This window comes from Erinaceus europaeus, chromosome 20 (assembly GCF_950295315.1).
Source record: "Erinaceus europaeus chromosome 20, mEriEur2.1, whole genome shotgun sequence".
In the NCBI taxonomy this organism is placed as follows: Eukaryota; Metazoa; Chordata; class Mammalia; order Eulipotyphla; family Erinaceidae; genus Erinaceus; species Erinaceus europaeus.
The window spans coordinates 20881977-20904656 of record NC_080181.1 but is presented as its reverse complement, the minus strand read 5'-3'; the positions used below and the strand labels follow the sequence as shown (position 1 = coordinate 20904656).

At 39.2% G+C, this 22680-nt stretch overlaps 1 protein-coding gene across 2 annotated transcripts in view; it reads left to right on the top strand.

Moving 5' to 3' along the window:
- BCO2 (beta-carotene oxygenase 2) overlaps nucleotides 1-22680 on the top strand; it is a 40742-nt gene that overhangs the window by 5130 nt on the left and 12932 nt on the right. For both annotated transcript variants that reach the window (XM_060180066.1, XM_007536496.3), the window contains exons 2-7: nucleotides 3123-3327; nucleotides 12734-12945; nucleotides 13340-13455; nucleotides 14773-14875; nucleotides 20166-20294; nucleotides 22507-22667. In XM_060180066.1, the coding sequence (XP_060036049.1) occupies nucleotides 3123-3327; nucleotides 12734-12945; nucleotides 13340-13455; nucleotides 14773-14875; nucleotides 20166-20294; nucleotides 22507-22667 (926 nt within the window). The remainder of the gene's footprint in view (nucleotides 1-3122; nucleotides 3328-12733; nucleotides 12946-13339; nucleotides 13456-14772; nucleotides 14876-20165; nucleotides 20295-22506; nucleotides 22668-22680) is intronic.

The following is a 22680-nucleotide window of genomic DNA, read 5'->3' as shown; positions in this document are numbered from 1 at the left end:
AATGGTAGTAAATAATTTCTCAATGTTAATTTCCTTTATGGGATCCTCTTCCCTTTATCAGATTATGAACATAATCCGAAGGTCCAATCCTTGACTTTTACTCTTTTAACTTCAGTACTCTCCCTCAGTAATCTCATCTAGTCCCTTAAATTCACCAATTATTATTTTTTTAAATTTTATTTATTTATAACCTTTTGTTGCCCTTATTGTTTTATTGTTGTTGTTGGATAGGACAGAGAGAAATGGAGAGAGGAGGGGAAGACAGAGGAGGAGAGAAGATAGAAACCTGCAGACCTGCTTCACCGCCTGTGAAGTGACTCCCCTGCAGGTGGGGAACCGGGGTTCGAACCGGGATCCTTATGCCGGTCCTTGTGCTTTGCGCCACCTGCGCTTAACCTGCTGCGCTACAGCCCGACTCCCTCACCAATTTTTTTTTTTTAGCATTTATTTATTCCCATTTGTTGCCCTTGTTGTTTTATTGTTATTATTGTTTTCATCGTTGTTGGATAGGACAGAGAGAAATGGAGAGAGGAGGGGAAAACAGAGAGGAGGAAAGAAAAACACCTGCAAAGCTTTCCCTCTGCAGGTGGAGACCCAAGGCTCAAACCTGGGTCCTTGTACACTTCAACATGTGAGCTCAACCAGGTATGCCAACACCCGGCCCCGCATTCCTTTTCTCCATCTCTCTCTCTCTCTCTTGATTGGATAGGGCAGAGAGAAATTGAGAAAGGGATATATATATTCTTCTGCTTGTGAGGCATCCCTCCTGTAGGTGGGGAGCAGAGGCTCGAACCCAGGTCCTTACCAGGGTAATGTGTGCTCTCAACTGGGTGTGCCACCGCCCAGCCATCTCCCCTCCCTCCCTCCCTCCCTCCCTTCCTTCCTTTCGTCCTAGCTTTTTTTTTTTTTTTAAAGATTTTATTAATGAGAAAGATAGGAGGAGAGACATAAAGAACCAGATATCACTCTGTACATGGGCTGCCAGGGATTGAACTTGGGACTTGATGGTTGAGAATCCAATGCTTTATCCACTGTGTCACCTCCTGGGCCACTCTTTATTTTTTTAATATTGTGATTCTTAAAATTTATCATGTCTAAGAAAACCTGCTCTACCCCAGAATTTTTTGTCTTTCAGCAGTATCTACCACATTATTGAATTAATAAATAATTCAGAGAAAGGAGATACTATAGCATTGGATTTATTGTTAAGCGCTACATAAGTAGATAAGGGATGTAACTGAGTTAGATTTACATGCCTCAAATGTATGAGATGTAGGTTTGATCTCGAGAACACAGAAAATGAGAAGCTATATATACAAAATAATAATATTTTTTTGAGTATTCTAAAAACCTTACAGGACTAAACTCATATTTATTGCCTTATGAGCAATAAGAATTACGATTACTTCCATCTTAGGAGAAAGCAGCTCAGAGAGTTTTATTCCCTTGTTCAAGACTTTTTTATTTAGAAAATGGCAGGCTAAGATTTGAACCCAAGCATTTTGGAGTGAGACATAGTCTTGGTCCACAATTACGAATTTCTTTATGGGTATACTAATGGGTATACTAATGAAAGTCAATTTTATCTGGGAAATTAGGAAATAGTTGGGTTTTATTGATTGTTACATATTAGGAAATAGAAAATCACATGTGTTCTAAACTGAATTACTGGACCATTTGAAAGAATTTGGAGGGGCCAGGTGGTGGCACAGTTGACTGAACGCACATGTTATGATGTGCAAGGGCCCAGCTTCAAGCCCTCAATCTCTATCTGCAGGGGAAAAGCTTTGCAAGCAGTGAAGCAGTGTTGGAGCTGTCTCTCTATCTCCCTTCCTCTCTGTCTACCCCATTCCCTCTAGGTGTCTTTCTGTCTCTAACCATTAAACAAACAAATAAATAAATAAAATATGAAAATATTTTAAAGAGAGATTTATTTTTTAAAAAAGAAAACTTGGAGTGTAGACATAATAGAGCAAACTATTTTGCTGAGAATATACATATCCTTCAGAATAGTTAGCCTGTATTTATTTTATTTTGGATTTATGTGTTACTATTAAAGTTTTATTAAATGCAATAAATGACTGTTATAGAATTTTACCAACCTTCTGTGCTAGGCAAGCCTATCATGTGAATTCCAAATAAACAGGGATAATACGTGTAGTTTTCACCTCTTAAAATGACTCGTACTTTTTTTCAGCTTCAGTAATTTCAGATAAGACATCACTGCATAATTTAATTTATGACACTTTTCTCCTAGGAAATGTCATGCACATCTATGTTATACCATTAAAATAATAAATTAAACTGTAGATCCTACTAAATTATGATTCATCTAAAGTACCAAGGCCAATTATGAATGGTAGTCACTAGCTATCATAACAATGAAGTTGCTATTAGTACATCTAGGGTAAGTAAGTAAATTCAGTCTTGTACAACTGTGAGACTTGTAATCAAACGCGCCAAGTTAATTCCTAGGCAGACTGTACTGCAAAAATAACAGAACTCTTGTGGTTCAAAAAGGGAGAACCAGTGAGCTGATGGTCTGAAAATGAAGAGAGAAAGAAGAATCTGGAGATTATTTGAATGTTAGGTTAACATTTCCCTTAAGTTATCAATAGATAAGATGGTCTCTATGAGGAAGCTGACATATTTAGAGGAGATTGGTGTTGGTATGCATGAGACCCCTTCTGTTTCATTTGGTTTAAATCCCCCCTGCTTAACACTATTCTATTTACATAACCACTGTTAACAAGTACCACCCTCCCTCCAGGGCATTGGTGGTTCAGTGATAGGATTCTCGCCTGCTCCACCCCCTCCTTGTCACACTCTGATTTTCACCAGTCACTTTTCTCTCTACCCTCTCTATGTCACATCCTGTTTCCACCCTACTTGGCAAGTATATATAAAGACAGCATTGTGAGTTTTAGGGTACTTGAGTTTAGCTTAGCTTGTCTTAGATTATGCTGCGTCCTGCATGAATAAAGAGATACTGCCTACAGCTCAACCATGAGTCCCTGGTCGTCTGTTACCCGCCTGTGAAGCCAGCCCGGCGAAAACAACCTAACCCGTCGAAAATAACAGATTGGTAAAATGTTTTTGTGCTTTTGATTTCCTCTTTACAGCTTTGAAGAAGTATGTGGAAAATACTCATCAGAAAAATGTGATCTTTAGTCAACAGAAGAATCTTCCATGTATTGCACCTCTGTTCACCACAGTGGAGGAGACACCACAGATCATTTCTGCTCGTGTACGAGGACATATTCCTAAATGGCTCAATGGTTGCCTACTTCGAACTGGACCTGGAAAATTTGAATTTGGGAAGGATAAGTAAGACTTGATTTTTGGAGAACAATTTGGTGCATGGGCTAGTTCTTTAAAATTATGCATTAATATCTGCTTCTTGAAGGCAAACATTGTCATTCAATCATACAGGTGAGGTAATTGTAGTCTACAGGGGAAAGAATGGAGACTATTTTTTAAAATTATTATCTTTATTTATTTATTGGGTAGAAACAGAAATTGAGAGGAAGGGGGAAGTAGAGAGGGAGAGAGACAGAAAGATACCAGCAGCACCACTTGTGAAGATGCAAGCAGCAGATATTAATATTGACTTTGATTTTCAGAACATTAAGGATTTTAAGTCTTCTGAAGGTTTATAGCAAAAGAGAAGTGTTAAAAACTGTCTGTATGACTACTAAGCTTGGTTTCACCACAGGTTCCTGAAAAAATAGGCAATGTTTTACCCAGTGCTCTCCAGACAAAGTGACTCTTTCAGTTACTCAAACTGGCCACATTTATTTTTGCTTGGGTTCTTAGCATTCGTTTGCTCTTCCATATCCCCAAGTTTGATTCTTATCATTCAGTATCAATTCAAACCTTATTTCCTTTGAACATTCTGTGATATCCCTAGCCCAAAGTGCTATTACCTGTTCTTCACAGCACTATTAACGTATAGTATTTTTTGCTTGTGTGTTTGTTTAGTGGCTGTTTTCCTTCACTAGTATGTACATCCCATGAAGGCAGATTCTTTTTCCAATTCATCTAATACCCCGAATAACCAGGACAATGTCCTATGCATGAATAGCACTCAGTAAATACATTTTAAGTATTAAATAGTTTTTCTTAATTGCCACTAGGGTTATTGTTAGGGCTCAGTGCCTGAACAACAAATCCACAACAGCCATTCCCCCCCCCCCTTTTATTTGATAGAGCAGAGAGAAATTGAGAAGGGGAAGACAGAGACAAAGAGAGAAATAATGACACAGGTAGCACTATTTCACCACTAGTGAAGCTTTGCCCCTGCAGCTAGGGGCTGGGGAGCTTGAACCTGGTTCCTTATACATGGTAGCATTTATGCGGAACCAGTCGGTTGAGCAAACCAGATCCCCTAGTAACGTTTCAGTGTTTCTTCTCTCTGTCTCTGTCTCTCTGTATTGCCACTAGGATTATCACTGGCGCTCGGTACCAGCACTACGAATCCACCCATTACTGGTTACGTAAAAGACCAACCCACTGGGCTCCTAGGTTCAATCCCCAGTGTCACTATAAACTAGAGCTGAGCATAATAAATAAATAAATATAAAATACTGTGGTATATTTTGGGGAGATATGAAATTGTATCCTGAGACAATAGTCTTATTAATAAAACATTGTTTCCTTGAAAAAAAAGAAATAATATGTGGTAAGATACACATAGCATAACATTTATTGTCTTAGTTATTTTACAGTGTACAGTTATATTCCCATTCATATGCTCTCTCACCACTTGTCATCTTGCAATTATGAAACAGTACCAAACAGTAATTTAATTATCCTATTTCTAAGCTCCTGGGAAGTACAGTTTCTTTCTTTCTTTCTTTCTTTCTTTCTTTCTTTCTTTCTTTCTTTCTTTCTTTCCTTTTTTTGCCTCCAGAGTTATTACTGGGGCTTGGTGCCTGCACTACGAATCCACTGCTCCTGGAGACCATGTTTTCCTATTCTGTTGCCCCTTGTTGTTCTATTTTCTTTTAGCTATAGCACTTCCATGGGCCTAGTGGGAATCTAATTATGACCCTACTATACTTAGTTCTAGTTGTTGGAAATAGACTGTATATATACATATATATATAGTAAGAGGAGGTTCTGCTTGCAGAGCATGTCATATCTTGTTTTCACTTCACAAACTTATAAAATGATAATGTTGAAAGAAATGAAGTATAGGGGGTCGGGCAATGGCGCAGTGGGTTAAGCGCATGTGGCGCAGTGGGTTAGGCGCCTGTGGCGCAAAGTGCAAGGACCGGCTTAAGGATCCCGGTTCAAGCCCCCGGCTCCCCACCTGCAGGGGAGTCTCTTCACAGGCGGTGAAGCAGGTCTGCAGGTGTCTATCTTTCTCTCCCCCTCTCTGTCTTCCCCTCCCCTCCTCTCTCCATTTCTCTCTGTCCTATCCAACAACGAACAACATCAACAATGGCAATAATAATGACCACAACGAGGCTACAACAACAAGGGCAACAAAAGGGGGGAAAAATGGCCTCCAGGAGTGGTGGATTCATGGTGCATGCACCGAGCCCAGCAATAACCCTGGAGAAAAAAAAAAGAAAAAAAAGAAATGAAGCATAGTGGTTCTTCAAGAAGCCCTTGAGAAGGTTTTTTATTTATTTTTATTTTTAAAAGATTTAAAAAAATATTTCCTTTCTGTTGCGCTTGTTTTTATTGTTGTAGTTATTATTGTTGATGTTGTCGTTGTTGGATAGGACAGAGAGAAATGGAGAGAGGAGGGGAAGACAGAGAGGGGGAGAGAAAGACAGACACCTGCAGACCTGCTTCACCTCCTATGAAGTGACTCCCCTGCAGGTGGGGAGTGGGGCCTCGAACTGGAATCCTTAAGCCGGTCCTTGCCCTTTGCGCCACGTGCGCTCTTAACCCATTGCACTACCTCCCGGCTCCTAAGAAGGTGTTTTTTTTTTTTTTTTTGCCTGCACCACGAATCCACTGCTCCTGGAGGCCATTTTTACCCTTTTGTTACCCTGGTTGTTTTGCCATGGTCTTGGTTATTATTATTGTTGTTATTGATGTCGTTGTTGTTGGATAGGACAGAGCGAAATGGAGAGAGGAGGGGAAGACAGAGTGGGAGAGAAAGACACCCGCAGACCTGCTTCATGCCTGTGAAGTGACTCCCCAGGTGGGGAGCCCGGGGCTGGAACCGGGATCCTTGAGCAGGTTCTTGCGCTTTGCACCACATGAGCTTACCCTACTGCGCTACCACCCGACCCCCCAAGAAGGTTTTTTAAGTGACCTAAATAGGTACTAGGGGTTAGAAGGGAAGGTTTGAAGGTAGAGGAAAAGAAGATGTGTGAGCTGGCTCATGGGTCCCCATGCTGATGTTGATCAGAAAAACACTGCATTTCCCTGTTTTATATATCTGGCTTTCATACAAGTTCAGATTTTTAGATGTATTATGAGACAAAGAGGAGAAGGAAAAAGAAGAAAATAAAGCCAGTAGTTCAAAACCCAGAGAATAACAGGCTCTTTCAAAAAGCATATATTAGTTCATCTGCTACCTAAGCAGCTTTAGTAAAATTTGAAACCCACTACTGGCTCCTTTCAAGATAAACATCCTTGTGGGGGAAGTGGATGTTGAGACTGGTATTCTAAAGTGACTACTTTGTCTTTCAAGTCATTTTTTTCCTAGTATCTGTTGTACCAGGTGAGCCATCTCCCAGCCACAGACTATTAAATTTAGTAAGAGATGAAAAGCTTACACAAACCAGTTTCTATAGAAGAAATGGGAAGCATTCCATATACTTTTTTAAAAAATTTATTTATTGGGGAATTAATGTTTTACACTCGACAGTAAATACGATAGTTTGTATATACATAACCTTTTCATGTTGCCTTAGGGTAAAGAATTTTCGTAGTTGCTAGCACAGAATAATTCTTTGAAGGGTAAGCTCTGTGGCAGGGAGCAAGGATAAGAAGAATATAAGTTTTGTTGCTGTTGTTCTTTCATACTCCAGAATATACTAAAAAATGATCATCCTTAAATTTCAAGTTCTCAGACTAGCCAGGTTGTGTTGGGAACTCATCCAATTTCCTTATCTCTATATAGACACACCTTGCAGATATTGTGGGTTTGGTTACAGACTTCCATAATAAAGTGACTATTGCAACAAAGGGAGTCACAAAATCTTTTAATTTCCCAGCATATATTTGTTTACATTTTACTGTAGTCTATAAAAACATTATGTCTAAAATGTAATGTGTAGTGGTCCAGGAGGTGGCACAGTGGGTAAAGCACTAGACTCTTGAGCACAAGGTCCCGAGTTCAATCCCTGGCAGCACATGTACTAGAGTGATGTCTGGCTCTTTCTCTCTCCTCCTACCTTTCTCATTAATAAATAAATAAATAAAATCTAAAAAAAAAAGTAATGTGTATACCTTAATTAAAAAACTTTATTGTGGGGGCCAGGCAGTAGTGCAGTGGGGTGAGCACACATGGCAGGAAGTGTAAGGATAGGTGTAAGGATCTGGGTTCAAGCCCCCGGCTCCCCACTTGCAGAGGGGCCACTTCACAGCTCGTGAAGCAAGTCTGCATGTGTCTTTCTCTTCCCCATATCTCTCCATTTCTCTCTGTCCTATCCAACAACAACAGGTTTGGCAACAAGAACAATAACAACAAGGGCAACAAAAAGTGAGAAAAAAGGGCCTTCAGGAGCAGTGGATTTGTAGTGCAGGCACCAAGCCCCAGTGATAACCCTGGAGGAAAGAAAAAACAAACTTTATTGCTAAAACAGTGAAAGGTGAAAGGTCTTGTCTTGATGTTGATGACTTTTGATCAGGGTGGTGATTGATGAAGTTTGGGCTGGCTATGGCAATTTATCAATATAGGAAAATCATGAATTTTGCTACATGGACCAACTCATCCATTTGTGAAAGATTTTGCTATGGTATGTGGTAACTATTTGATGACCTTTTACTCAGAATAAAAATACTATGTCAAATTAATCAATCCCTCTAGAACCTTGCTGCTGCTTTATCAACTGTTTATGTAATGTTCTATTACAAATCCTTTGTTGTTATTTCGGTAATATTCATAGCATTTTCACCAGAAGTTGATTTCGTCTCCACTTCCTTTGCTCACCCATAAGAGGGACATCTCCTTATCCACTAAAGATTTATCATATTAACCTATCTTCATAATCTCCTCTTTCTAGTTCTTTTGCTAGAACCTGCAATTATTTGTTCCACTGAAATCTTGAGCCCATCAGATTCATCCAGGAGGGTTGGAGTCAACTTCTTACAAACTCCTGTTTTGATTTTGACTTTGATATTTTGACTTCCTCCATGAAGTCAAATGGCATCTAGAATGGTGAATTCTTTTCACCATTCAGAAGGTTTTCAGTTTGTTTTTTCCAGACCCATCAAATGAGTTACTGTCTTTAGCAGCTATAGTCTTTGGAAATGTATTTCTTAAGTAGTGGAACTTGAAAGTAAAAATTGATCTTTGATCCATGGACTGAAGAATGAAAGTTGTGTCAGCAGGTATGAAGACAATGTTAATCTCCTGTATATTTCCATGAGAGGCTCTTGGATGACCAGGCCAGTGAGCAGTAATATCTGTTTTTTTAATTGAGGGGATTAATGGTTTACAGTCAACAATAAAATACAGTAACAAAAAAATAAAATACACTACATGTATAACATTTCTCAGTCTTCCACATAACAATTCAACCCCCTCTAGGTCCTCTGACATTATGTTCCAGGATCTGAACCCTCTTCCCCACCCCACAGTCCTTTACTTTGGTGTAATACATCAAACCCAGTCCAAGTTCAAGCAGTAATATTTTGAAAGGATTCTTATATTTTAAAAAGATTTTATTTATTTATTTATTAATGAGAAAGAATAGGAGGGAGAGAGAAAGAACCAGATATCACTCTGGTACATGTGCTGCGGGGGATTGAACTCGGGACCTTATGTTTGAAGTTTCAGTGCTTTTTGTACCACCTTCTAGACCACAAAAAGATTCTTTTTTTTTTTTCTAAGAAAATTTCAGCAATGGCCTTAAAGTATTCAGTAAACCACTTGTAATTATTCAGTTGTAATTCAGTTGTATTATTATTAGTTATTATTATTAGTATTATTCAGTTGTATTATTATTATATATTAAAATGTCAACAATGGCCTTAAAGTATTCAGTAAACCAGTTGTAATTATTCAGTTGTAATTATATATGCTGCCATCTAAGCCTTGTTCCACTTAAAGAGTACAGGCAGAGTGAATGTAGCACCATTCCTGAAGAACCTTAGGACATTTGGAATGGTAAGTGAACTTTGGCTTATGAAAGACATAAACTGTCTTTCTTCGCCTTTATCAAGAGAATCAGACTGTCCTTTGAAAATTTGAAACCAGGTATTTAGTTCTTTTCAGCTTCTTTCTTCCTTTTTTTTTTTTAAAAAAAAGATTTATTCATTTATTTATATATGTATATTTATTTATTTACTTATTTATTAAGTGAGAAAAAGAATGAGAGAGCACAGCTAGAATGTGTGGTCTTAGGCATGCTGTGCTCTTAACAGACAGAGCTACTTCTCTCACCAAGCATCTTCTTTTAATAGAGCAATGTCTTGTCTGCAGTAGAAATCTGTTTTTTAGGGTAGTTAGCCTCATTAATGACTTTAGCTAGGTGTTCTGGATAATTTTCAGTTCTTGCTCCATCCTTTGATGTTATAAAGATGATTCCTTCCTTCCTTTATCATTCTCATGCTCACTAGAGTAACACTTTTCTTCAAGAACTTTTCCTTTGCATTCACAACTGCTTGTTTAGTCCAGGACACTTTGCTTTCAGTATGGCTTTTTTTTTAATTAGTGATTTAACAATGATTGACAAGACTGTGATATAAGAGGGGTAAAATTCCATACAATTGCCCCCATCAGAGTTCCATATCCCCTCCCCTCTGATAGTTTCCCTATTCTTTTGTTGTTGTTGTTTTTATTTTTATTTATAAAATGGAAATACTGACAAGGCCATAGGATAAGAGGAGCACAATTCCACACAGTTCCCACCACCAGAACGTCGTATCTCAGCCCCTTCCCTGATAGCTTTCCTATTCTTTAACCCTCTGGGAGTATGGACCCAGGATTATTATGGGGTGCAGAAGGTGAAAGGTCTTGCTTCTGTAATTGCTTCCCCACTGAACATGGGCATTGACAGGTCAATCCATATTCCCAGTCTGTTTTTCTCTTTCCCTAGTGGGGCAGAGCTCTGGGGAAGCAGGGCTCCAGGACACATTGGTGGGGTTGCCTGTCCAGGGAAGTCTGGCTGGCATCATGGTAGCATCTGGAACCTGGTGGCTGAAAAAAAGTTAGCATATGAAACCATACAAATTGTTGACTAATCATGAACCTAAAGGCTGGAATATTGCAGATGAAGATTTGGGGTCTCCATTTTGGAAAAAGCTAGTAGGTCTATTTTAGGTATATTCCAAAGGGCCCATGACTTTATTAGTTTTTACTCGAGCCTGACATCTGATATGCGGGTGGACCCAAGTTGTTGTCTGGGGAGATGGTGGCATGGCTGGAAAAAGGACTGGAAAAATTGATCAGGGAAGAGAGTAGCTCCCAAATATGGGAAAGGTGTATAAATATTGTTGACTATAAGTCCCATCAATTTGATCTGGGACCCATATTCAGCATAAGAGCCTTTGTAACCTCTGCATCCCTGCATCCCTGATTCTTTATCCCTCTGGGAGTAAGCAATAGATAATACTTGTTAGGTAAATTCACCATCTTACAGGGACATGGTTTGTGGTGTCACTAGACAATTACAATAGTAACATCAAAGATCACTTGTTACAGATCAACATAATAGGTATAATAAGAATGAAAAAATGTAATGAGAATTACCAAAATGTGACCCAGAGACAGAGTGAGCACATGCTATAGAAACAGTGGTACCAGTAATCTTGAAGCAGGGGTGCCATGAATTTTTAGTTTGTGAAACAGGTGTATCTGTGAGGTAAAATAAGGAATGCCTGTATTTAAAAATTTCTTGGTTTTGACTCCATTTTTTTTTCTTTTTTACCTCCAGGGTTATTTCTGGGACTTGGTGCCTTCACTATGAATCCACTGCTCCTGGAGGCTATTTATTTTCCTTTTGTTGCCCTTGTTGTTTATTGTTGTTGTTGTTGGATAGGACAGAGAAGTGGAGAGAGGAGGGGAAGACAGAGAGGGGGAGAGAAAGATAGACACCTGCAGACTTGCTTCACTGCCTGCGAAGTGACCCCCCCTGCAGGTGGAGAGCCGGGGACTCGAACTGGGATCCTTACACTGGTCCTTGCACTTCGTGCCATGTGCACTTACCCCGCTGTGCCACTGCCCAGCCCCCCTACTCCATTTTCTTCTTTCCTTTCTTTCTTTTTTTCTTTTTTTCTTTCTTCCTTCCTTCCTTCCTTCATTCTTTCCTTCCTTCCTTCCTTCCTTCCTTCCTTCCTTCCTTCCTTTCTCTATTCCTTTTAAAAAAATTTATATAATGGAAATATTGACAAGGTCATAGGATAAGAGGGGCACAATTCCACATAGTTCTCAACACCAGAACTCCCTATCCCATCCTTCCCCTCCCTTGAAAGCTTTCCTATTCTGGATCCCTCTGGGAGTATGGACCCAGAGTCATTATGGGATGCAGAAGGTGGAAGGTCTGGATTCTTTAATTGCTTCCTCACTGAACATGGGCATTGGCAGGTCGATCCATACTCCCAGCCTGTCTCTCTTTCCCTAGTGGGACAGGGCTCTGGGGAGACGGGGCTCCAGGGTACATTGGTGGGGTCATCTGCCCAGGGAAGTTCAGTTGGCATCATGGTAGCATCTGGAACCTGGTGGCTGAAAAAAGAGTTAACATATAAAGCAAAATAAATTATTGACTAATAATGAACCTAAAGGCTGGAGTATTTCAGATGAAGATTTGAGGGTCTCCATTTTGGAAAAAGCTAGGAAGTCTATTTTAGGTATATTCCAGTGGGCCATTACTTTACTAAGTTTTGCCTGAGCCTGATAGTTAACATGCATGTGGATCTAGGGTATTGTCTGGGGGAGATGGTGTCATAGTTGGAAAAAGGTCTAGAAAGCTGAATCAGGGAAGAGAGTACTTCCCAAATATGGGAATTACTCCCAAATACTATCTTTTACAAGAGAGTAACTCCCAAATTTTTATATATAAATATTGTTAACTGTAAACTGCATCAATTTGATCTGGTGCCCATACTCAGTAAGGAGCCTGTGCAACCTCTGCATCCCTGTAGTTCTGAGCTCACATTCTGTGGTCATGGCTAGGAACGTTCCAGGCTGCACTAATTTCAGGACCAGTCTTCCTTGAGTGGTAGAGTATGTTGCTCAACCTTTCTTTGGAGAATGGAACATTCCCTACCATTGTTGATCTACATTGAGGGCAAGGTCCTATAGGAGCCCACAAAGGGTTCCATTATGTTGTTCCTGATGGAAATGACCAGTGGCAGTGGAGAGAGGGATCTGTTAGAGGTCTGGGCCCATCATGTCTGTGTGGGTATCTCAGGACTCCTTGAGTAGGAAATTAGAAAGAGGAATAGACAAAGAATCAGAGCATTTCCCTGGCATTTTATATGTCAGGGATAGAACTCAGGACCTCATGCTTGAGAGTCCAGTATTTTATCTGCTATGCCATCTCCCAGCCTCAGGCCCTGTGCTCTTCTGATAAAGCTTTTCTGGTTGTGCTCTTTTTTGAAGGTACAATCACTGGTTTGATGGAATGGCTTTGCTTCACCAGTTCAGGCTAGAGAAGGGCAGAGTGATGTATAGGAGTAAGTTTCTGCAGAGTGATACATACAAGGCCAACAGTGTTAATAATCGAATTGTGATCTCAGAATTTGGCACACTGGCAGTTCCTGATCCATGCAAGAATATTTTTCAACGTTTTATGTCAAAGTTTGAGATGCTTGGTAAGTATTCTTTAATGCATCTCAAATTTGCATGAAATAATGATGATTATTTAAATTACTATGCTATATGACAGTATACTTAAATATAAATATTGAGGGCTGGATGGTGGCACACCCGGCTATATAGACATAATACTAAGTGCAAGGACTCGACCTGGGTTCAAGACCCTGCAGGGGAAATGCTTCATGAATGGTGAAGCAGGTCTTCAGGTGTCTATCTTTGTCTCCATCTCTATCTTCCCTCCTATCTCAATTTGTCCTATCTAATAAAATTATTTTTTAAAAATCTTGAAATTTTTTTTGGTATATTTACATTGTTTTCTCCCTCTGATTATGTGCTTAGAGTCGACTGATTAAGTTGCAGCATTTGAATAATTCTCTGGTTTGGTTTCAGCAATAACTGACAACACAAATGTCAACTATGTGCAGTACAAGGGTGATTACTACATCAGTACTGAGACCAATTTTATAAATAAAGTGGACATTGAAACCCTGGAAAAAACAGAAAAGGTAAAATATAGGTTAAATTGAATCAAATAGAAGCTAAAATTTCTTTAAATAATATTTAGAGTCATAAATTGATGACCTAGCCAAGAAGAAACATTTGTTTAAGGTCATTATGTACTTCTGTTATGATTAGGGGTTCTATGGGGTTGATTTTCCTTAAAGATAATTATAGATTTCTGGTTTTAATCTCTAAATAATAAACTAAAAGAGAATTAGAATAGTACAAATTTATTTTGATCAGTTAATGTTCTTTCTAGCTACAGGTAGAATTAGATTTGATATAGTTTAAGCATATGTAGCTTTTACTTAACTCACTAAAGTAAAATTTCAGACCAGAATTTAAATTATTTTAACTGTTTACTTGTTCTTAGAGTGAGAGAGGAGGAAAGGAGACAGGCAGAGAGAGCAGGAGCAGAGCATTGCTCAGGTATGGGGATATGGTGGCACGGGGGACTGAAACTGCCATCTCTGGCCCTCATGCATGCAAGTTGATACTCTTAGCAGGCTGAATTTTCTCCCCATTCAATTATCATTTTTTTAGATATTTATTTAATTTTTAAAACTTTTTATTATCTTTATTTATTTGATAGGGACAGCTAGAAATCAAGAGGTAAGGGGGAGATACAGAGAGACACCTGCAGCACTGCTTCACCACTCGCAAAGATTTCCCCCTTCAGGTGGGGACCAGGAGCTTGAACCTGGGTCCTTGCACATTGTAAGATGTGTGCTCAACCAGGTGTGCCACCACCTGGCCTCTAGATATTTATTTATTTATTTGATGAGAGATAATAAATCAAAGTACTCCTTGGTTATGTAATGCTGCCATCAGGTCCTGAACCTGGGACCTCAAATTTACAAAGCATGCGTTTATTTGCTGGGCCCCCTCCTCTAACCCCACCCCTCCTTGCAATGGCTAATTTTTATTTCTAATCTTTTGAAATTTTTCAAGATCTTGGATAAATCTAGTCAGGATCTTTTTATTCAGGCAGAGAGAAACCACAAAGTACCAGAGCTTCCCCCAGTGTTACTGTGCTGGGGTTTGAATTGGACCTGAGCACATGACATCGCATGTACCCTACTGGGTGAATTATCCTTTTTGTTGTTATTATTGATTGTTTAGTCGCTTATTTGGCCTCAGTTTCTTTTCCTTTTAGTAGGAAAACTAATTTTGATTTTTCAGAGGTGAGATAGTAGGGCTTAGGCTATAACTTTCTTATCTATTTTAAAATACTTGAAACCTTCTTAGCCTGTATGCGTCAAAATGGAGATCTACTCACATACCATATAACTAAGAAGTCTCTGGTGGTCTTGCATTTATAGGTAGACTGGAGAAAATTTATTGCTGTGAATGGAGCAACTGCACATCCTCATTATGACCCAGATGGAACAGCATACAATATGGGGAACTCCTATGGGCCACATGGTAAGGTTGGGATGGGGAACTTTTAAAAAGTAATTATACCCTCAATTTTCCATTATAGTTGAGAGGTAAGCACATAAAACTTCATCTGAAATAATTCACTCAGAAAGAAATGTCCAAAGTAGCAGTTATTGAACTTAAAATATATAATTTATCATTAGATGTGTTCTGGTGGTCCTTTGTTCATATGTCTATCAATTGATTTTCTTCTTCTTTTTTTAATATTCATTGCTTTGATCACCTGTGAAACTTCCCCCCCTGTAGGTAGGGACCAGAGGATTTAATCCATGTTCTTGTAAATTGTAATGTGCAGTTTGCTGGGTACACCACAGGCTGGCCCCAGCAACTGATTTTCTACTTGACCTTTACAGCATGACTCATATCTTTGTGTTTCACTGTGCCTTTTGACTGGGGTTTCCAGTATGTATTTATCAAACTTAATTATTATTATTTTTCTTGCTTCTAAGATTATTGCTGGGGCTTGGTGCCAGCACTACAAAACCACTGCTCCTGGAGGCCATTTCTACCAATTTTTAAAAAATTGATAAGGATAAGACAAAGAAATTGAGAGAAGATTGGAATACAGAGAGAAATTGAGAGAAGAGGGGAAGACAGATAGGGAAAGAGAAAGACAGACACCTGTAGACCTGTTTCACTGCTTGTGAAGCGATTCCCATGCAGTTGGGGAACTGGGGGCTCGAACTGGGATCCTTACTCCAGTTCTTGCGCTTTGCACCATGTGCGCTTAACCCGCTGAGCTACAATCCAACCCTCTCAATCCTTAAGGAGAATCATATTGTAGTATCAGAAATTTAGAATGCTACAGCAAAGGAATATAGGGAAGATAATTTCCAATTATTTTGGGGTGAAACTTAATTGTTTTAAAGACAGTAATATGCTATAAAATAGGTTTATGATGTCATTTAACTTACAGCTCCTTATATCACATTTCTTTTCTTTTTTTATATTTATTTATTTAATTTCCCTTTTGTTGCCCTTGTTTAACATTGTTGTGGTTATTGATGTCGCTGTTGTTGGATAGGACAGAGAGAAATGGAGAGAGGAGGGGAAGACAGAGAGAGGGAGAGAAAGACAGACACCTGCAGACCTGCTTCACCGCTTGAGAAGCGATTCCTCTGCAGGTAGGGAGCCAGGGGCTCAAACCGGAATCATTACGCTGGTCCTTGCACTTTGCACCATGTGCGCTTAACCTGCTGTGTTACTGCCCGACTCCCCTTATATCACATATCTTTTTGGCCACCCACATTCTTTCCTTTCTGCAACCTGTTCCAGCATTTTCTAATAACAGTAGCTAATAATAATAACTAATATTTCTTGAGTGCCTACTGTTTACTGCTTTTAAATATTTTCCCTTGTATTTTATGATTTAATCCTTAGAATAACTCTGAGAAAGGTACTACTATTAATCCATTTTATAGAAATGGACAGTGTACAACGAGAAGGTTAAAGTTATTTGCTTAGGTAAGTTTCCAAGTATCAGTAAGCCCAGATTGGTCACATTGAATCACATTCAAAACTGGTTATTAGTTGCTTTGTTAGAGTATTTTGATAATTTTTCATTATGGATTACAGAAAACTGCTTTGGGGCATGCACATTCATGTTCCTATACATTTGTCTTTTTGTTTGAAAAGTTATATATATACATATAAATATTAGATATCTCTATCTAGACTAGTGGGCATCCCACCAACCCTTTATAACTTATGAAGAATTTGTATAGTTTTTTTTTTTTTTTTTTTTTTGCCTCCAGGGTTATAGCTGGGTCTCAGTATCTGCACTACAAGTCTACTGCTCCTAGAGGCCATTTTCTCATTTTGTTGCCCTTGTTGTTACTGTTACTGTTGCCATTGCTGTTGTTGTTTGCTGGGGCTCACCGATCCTCCCTCACCAGTTCTAGTGACTGTGTGATAACGAAAGAGGACTCAGGAAGAAATCTGGTACAAACACTCATTTATTGGAAGGTGGGTTTGGGTTAATATAGAAAGTTAAACAACGAACAAAATACGTCAGAATTCACAGGTTTCTTAAAGGTCAGCTTGCCCCCTATGGTAGGGGGTTGGTATGACAAGAGTTGATGCAATACATAAAGGTCAAAACAGTCTCCTGATGCAGGCATTTAATTATCCAAAGGCATTTGAGAGAAGAATAGGGGTTAAACCAGTAAGGTGAGATAGAGAAGGAAGAACAAGGCTTGATGTAAATTAATGACATCAAAAAGGACACCAGGAAATAAGATTTTGGGGGCTTTTCACTGTCCGGTGTTAGGAGTGTGTGATAGAGTGTGTTCTCCCTTGTGATCAAAAGGTGAAGTGGATGTGTGAACTTTGAGTATATGAACCTTAAAGCAGGCAACCATTTGGCTGACAGCAGGGGGAACTAAGTGTGAGAGGCCTGTAGGATTTCTGTGAGCTTGCGAGACTAACAAGGAGAAACTGAGTCTGGGAGACTTTTCCCTCTTGGCTCATCTCTATAAGGAGAGAGGCTAACAAGTGAGGTGTCTTTCCAGACCTCCATCTGAGGATGGGGGGAGCTTCCCTAAGCTCTACCAGGCTTTCACATAGTCCCACAGTTGTTGCTGGATAGGACAGAGAGAAATTGAGAGATAAAGGAAGACAGAGAGGGGAAGAGAAAGATAGACTCCTATAGACCTTGTTTGCCGCCCATGAAGTGACACCCCTGCAAGTTGGGACCAGGATCCTTGAGCCGGTCCTTGCCCTTTGTGCCATGTATGCTTAACCCGTTCTACCTCTTGGTCCCAATTTTGTGTAGTTTTACTTGATAGGTTAATACATGTCTTTGGTGAGTTGTTCTTCTCCATGTTGCCACGTTTATATGTATGAGTGAATATGAAACTAATATGAGTGACTATTTCAGGTTTGTTTTTTTACTGGCTCAAATAGGGCTAGGATGCCTCAGAAACTTCTCCACCCAGCTCTCTTTCTTCTCTGCTATCTGATCTTGGGGAAAGCTGTATACTTCAAAGACAAACATCCTTTATTGTTAAATGTTTCTGCAAGTGGGTAAGCTGACCTGCACTTTTTTTGCCCACCTATCTTTTTTAATGGTTTAAAAAATTACATTTTTAGGACCCTGGAAGACGTGATATCTGAGGCCCCAAAAGTCCTAAGTTCAGTGCTTGGCACAACCATATATGAGAGCTGAGGTGTCTCTGCTCTCTCCCTTTCTGTCTGTCAAATGAAAATAAATCTTTAGGGAGTTGGGCGGTAGCACAGCGGGTTAAGCACACGTGGCACAAAGCACAAAGACCCGCGTAAGGATCCTGGTTTGAGCTCCCAGCTCCCCACCTGCAGGGGAGTCACTTCACAGGCAGTGAAGCAGGTCTACAGTTGTCTATCTTTCTTTCCCTCTCTCTGTCTTCCCCTCCTCTCTCCATTTCTCTCTGTTCTATCCAACAACGATGACAACAATAATAACTACAACAACAATAAAAAACAAGGGCAACAAAAGGGAAAATAAATAATTTATTTTAAAAAAGGGTTTTTTAAAAAAAAAATCTTTGAAAAAAAGTTTAAGACATTTATTTCTTAAATTAACTCTATTTATCAGATACCCTTGTAACCTGTTTATAATATATGGCACATTGTTAAATGATTTTGAATTATATTTCCTAAAATTTACAGTTATTAGATAGGTGTGATTAGATAACTGCCTTTTGGTATACCTGAGAGTCTAGAGTGCTTCCTACTGAGCTTCAACTTCAGAGATTCTAATTTAGTAAACCTTAGAAGGGATCAAATATCTCCAATTTTTTTCTCTTTTACGAGATCACTGCTCAACTCTGGCTTGTGGTTGGTTGTAGGGGACTGAATCTGGGACTTTGGAGTCTGAGGCATGAGAGTCTCTCTGTATAACCATTATGCTATCTACCCCCACCCCCAAATCTGCATTTCTCTTTCTCTCTCTCTCTGCCTCCAGGTTGGTGTATTTTAGCAAGTTCCTGGTGATTTTGGTGCTAGTAACCCTTGGATCTCACACTGAGAAATTCACTCACAAATCTTGAGAACTGTATTTTTTTTCTTTGTCCCAATATGCTATTTCTTTGTAGTCCTAAAGAGTCTCCCAAAAGTTAGATTTACAGTATGGACACACTGCTCTGGTAGCCTTCTTTTCTTTTCTATTCTTTCGTCTCCTCTCCTCTCCTCTCCTCTCCTCTCCTCTCCTCTCCTCTCCTCTCCTCTCCTCTCCTCTCCTCTCCTCTCTTCTCCCCCCTCCCCTCCCCTCCCCTCCCCTCCTCTCTTCTCTTTTTCTCTCCTCTCCTTTTCTCTTCCTTATCTTCTATTTTCATTTGATAGGACAGAGAAATGTTGAGAGGGAGAGAGAAAGACACCTGTATCCCTGCTTCACTGCTCAAGAAGTGTCCCCCCTGCAGGTGGGGGTGGGGCTTGAACCTGGGTCCTTGCATTTGGTAATGTGTTTACTCAATCAGGTGTACCACTACCCAACCTCCTGCACTGGTAATTTAAATATGAGAAATGAGAAAGGTAATTCAATATGATCTCAATATTCGTTTATTCATTAAATTAACTAGCAAATATATGCCGATAATTTATCAATAGCTACTTACAGTGAACCTACTAGATATTACTGAGGATACAATGATGAGTCAGATATAATTCCTGTCCTTGCATATCTCACCAGCCTACTGAGAAATAGATAAGCAATTAGAGGATTAGGGTACAATGGCACTAGTCAGTATATTCAAGGAATAAAGAAGGGGCATGAAATGCCTTTGGATGGGGTTGAGTGGACACTGGAGTTGATTCTTGAGGAATCAACATCAACAATAAAGAATAGTCAGAGAAGGAGAGCTTAAGTGAATGTAGAAGAGACTCAGTGATATGGGACCCAGGTTAAAGGAGTTCAACGTGGGTGTAAGTGGTGGCTCTAGCTGCTGGTAGTAGACTGTGTGGAAAAGAACAAAGAAAATTTGAGGATATTCCTGGCTGGTAATGGATCTTTTCCTTTGAATAGAAATTGAGTTCATTTTCAAGAACCATTTAAGAGCATTAAAATATAACAAACCATTGATTACTTTGTTATTGCAAAACCTTAACTAATGCTGTTCACAAAGTTACTCCATTTTTTTTTTTGTATTCATGTTTTGTTTAAAATGACCCTTAATTAATGGGTATCATGCACATTGCAGAAATCTCTTACCTCCTGCCTTTTTTGTGTGGTTCACAAAAGTATGGATTATCTATTTCTTAGAATGTATGTGAAACAGTTAAGATACCCTTTCCCATTTTCCAGGATCTTACTATAATGTTATTCGGGTTCCGCCAGAGAAGGTAGACCATGGGGAGACAATCCATGGAGCCCAGGTGATTTGTTCTATCACTTCTGCAGAGAGAATGAAGCCTTCGTACTATCATAGTTTTGGTGAGTTCAGTAATAAATCAAATTACAGCGGGACCTGCCTTGTCCATGTAGTAGAGGGACTAGTTTCACAAGTACTATATTATAATAAGATTTTACTAAAATTATATTTTCATGCCATTTAAGTTAATTTTGTTCAATTATACACTTTTAACCTTAATCATATACTTAAAATATTTTATTTACTTATTATTCGACAGAGACAAAAAAATTGACAGGGGGGAGGTAGAAAGGGAGAGAGACAAAGAGACACCGGCAGCACTGCTTCACCACTCCTGAAGCTTTTGCCCTCCAGTCTGTTTCCTTGATCTGTTTGGTTGTCGAAAAAGTCATGATGCATTTTTGCACAGAAAGTGCATCATGAATTTCCTGACAACCCAGTAGTATAAATAGCAGAATAACTAAAGAGTAAAGGTCCAGCCCCACACCTATGGACATCTAATCTTTGACAAAGGGGCCCAGACTATTACATGGGGAAAGCAGAGTCTCTTCAACAAATGGTGTTGGAAACAATGGGTTGAAACATGCAGAAGAATGAAACTGAATCACTGTATTTCACCAAATACAAAAGTAAATTCCAAGTGGATCAAGGACTTGGATGTTAAACCACAAACCATCAAATACTTAGAGGAAAATATTGGCAGAATTCTTTTACTTATAAATTTTAAAGACATTTTCAATGAAACGAATCCAATTACAAAGAAGACTAAGGCAAGTATAAACCTATGGGACTACATCAAATTAAAAAGCTTCTTCACAGCAAAAGAAACCACTACCCAAACCAAGAGACCCCTCACAGAATGGGAGAAGATCTTTACATGCCATACATCAGACAAGAGGTTAATGACCAACATATATAAAGAGCTTGCCAGACTCAACAACAAGACAACAAATAACCCCATCCAAAAATGGGGGGAGGACTTGGACAGAATATTCACCACAGAAGAGATCCAAAAGGCTGAGAAACACATGAAAAAATGCTCCAAGTCTCTGATTGTCAGAGAAATGCAAATCAAGACAACAATGAGATATCACTTCACTCCTGTGAGAATGTCATACATCAGAAAAGGTAACAGCAGCAAATGCTGGAGAGGGTGTGGGGTCAAAGGAACCCTCCTGCACTGCTGGTGGGAATGTCAATTGGTCCAACCTCTGTGGAGAACAGTCTGGAGAACTCTCAGAAGGCTAGAAATGGACCTACCCTATGACCCTGCAATTCCCCTCCTGGGGATATATCCTAAGGAACCCAAGAAACAAGATCAGAAAAGAAAACACAAGTAGAACCTGAAATGGAATTGGAGTATTGCACCAAAGTAAAAGACTCTGGGGTGGGTAGCTGGGTGAGGAGAATACAGGTCCATGAAGGATGATAAATGACATAGTGGGGGTTGTATTGTTAAATGGGAAACTGGGGAATGTTATGCATGTACAAAATATTGTATTTACTGTTGAATGTAAAACATTAATTCCCCAATAAAGAAATAAATTTAAAAAAAAGTGAAGGTCCAGATCATAAATGAGATTTTAACATTATGCTTTATTTTTGTTCCTCATTCAAATTATTGATATTTACTTATTTTTTAAATAATTTAAAAATATTTATTTATTTTTGGGGAGTAAAAGGAGGGGAGAGAGAAGAGGAGAAAAGAGAAGAGAGAGAAGAGGAAGAGAACAGCATTCTGGCAATGTGATGCTGGGGATTATACTCAGGAGCTGGTGCTTGAGAGTCCAGTGGTTTATTTACTGTGCCACCTCCTGGGCCACTCAAACGGTTTTCATTATTAGTGATTTAACATTGGCTTGCAAAATTAAAGTTACAGGGTTTCAGGCATATAGTTTCAGACCCATATGTGCACTCAGTTCACTGCACCTACCACCAAAATTCTTGTGTCATATTCCCCGCTTATCCCAAAACCACCAGTTTTCACAAAGTCTAAAAGACAGTTTGTAAGCTAAGACATTTTAAGAAAAATAAACAAAAAAGTTAAAAAGCCAAAGAAAACTGAGGGCATTCAACCCAACTTATTTCAAGCAGTTCCCTTTTACTGTAGGATCAGGAATTGTATAGCAGAGCTGGCAGACAGTGAAGAATTATTTTGTCTGGCATTTGTCTACATCGGCCTGCAATAGTATCTAGCATTTCAATAAGTTACTTTTGTTCTATTTCAGATAACTCTAGCCAAATAATATTTTATTGTTTGCTGGGACCTTTTAGGAATGACAAGGAACTATATAATCTTCATTGAACAGCCTCTAAAGATAAATCTGGGGAAAATCATCACTTCTAAAATTCGGGGAAAGGCCTTTGCAGACGCAATAAGCTGGGAACCCCAGTATAATACACGGTTTCATGTAGTGGATAAGCACACTGGACAGGTAAAGTATTTTT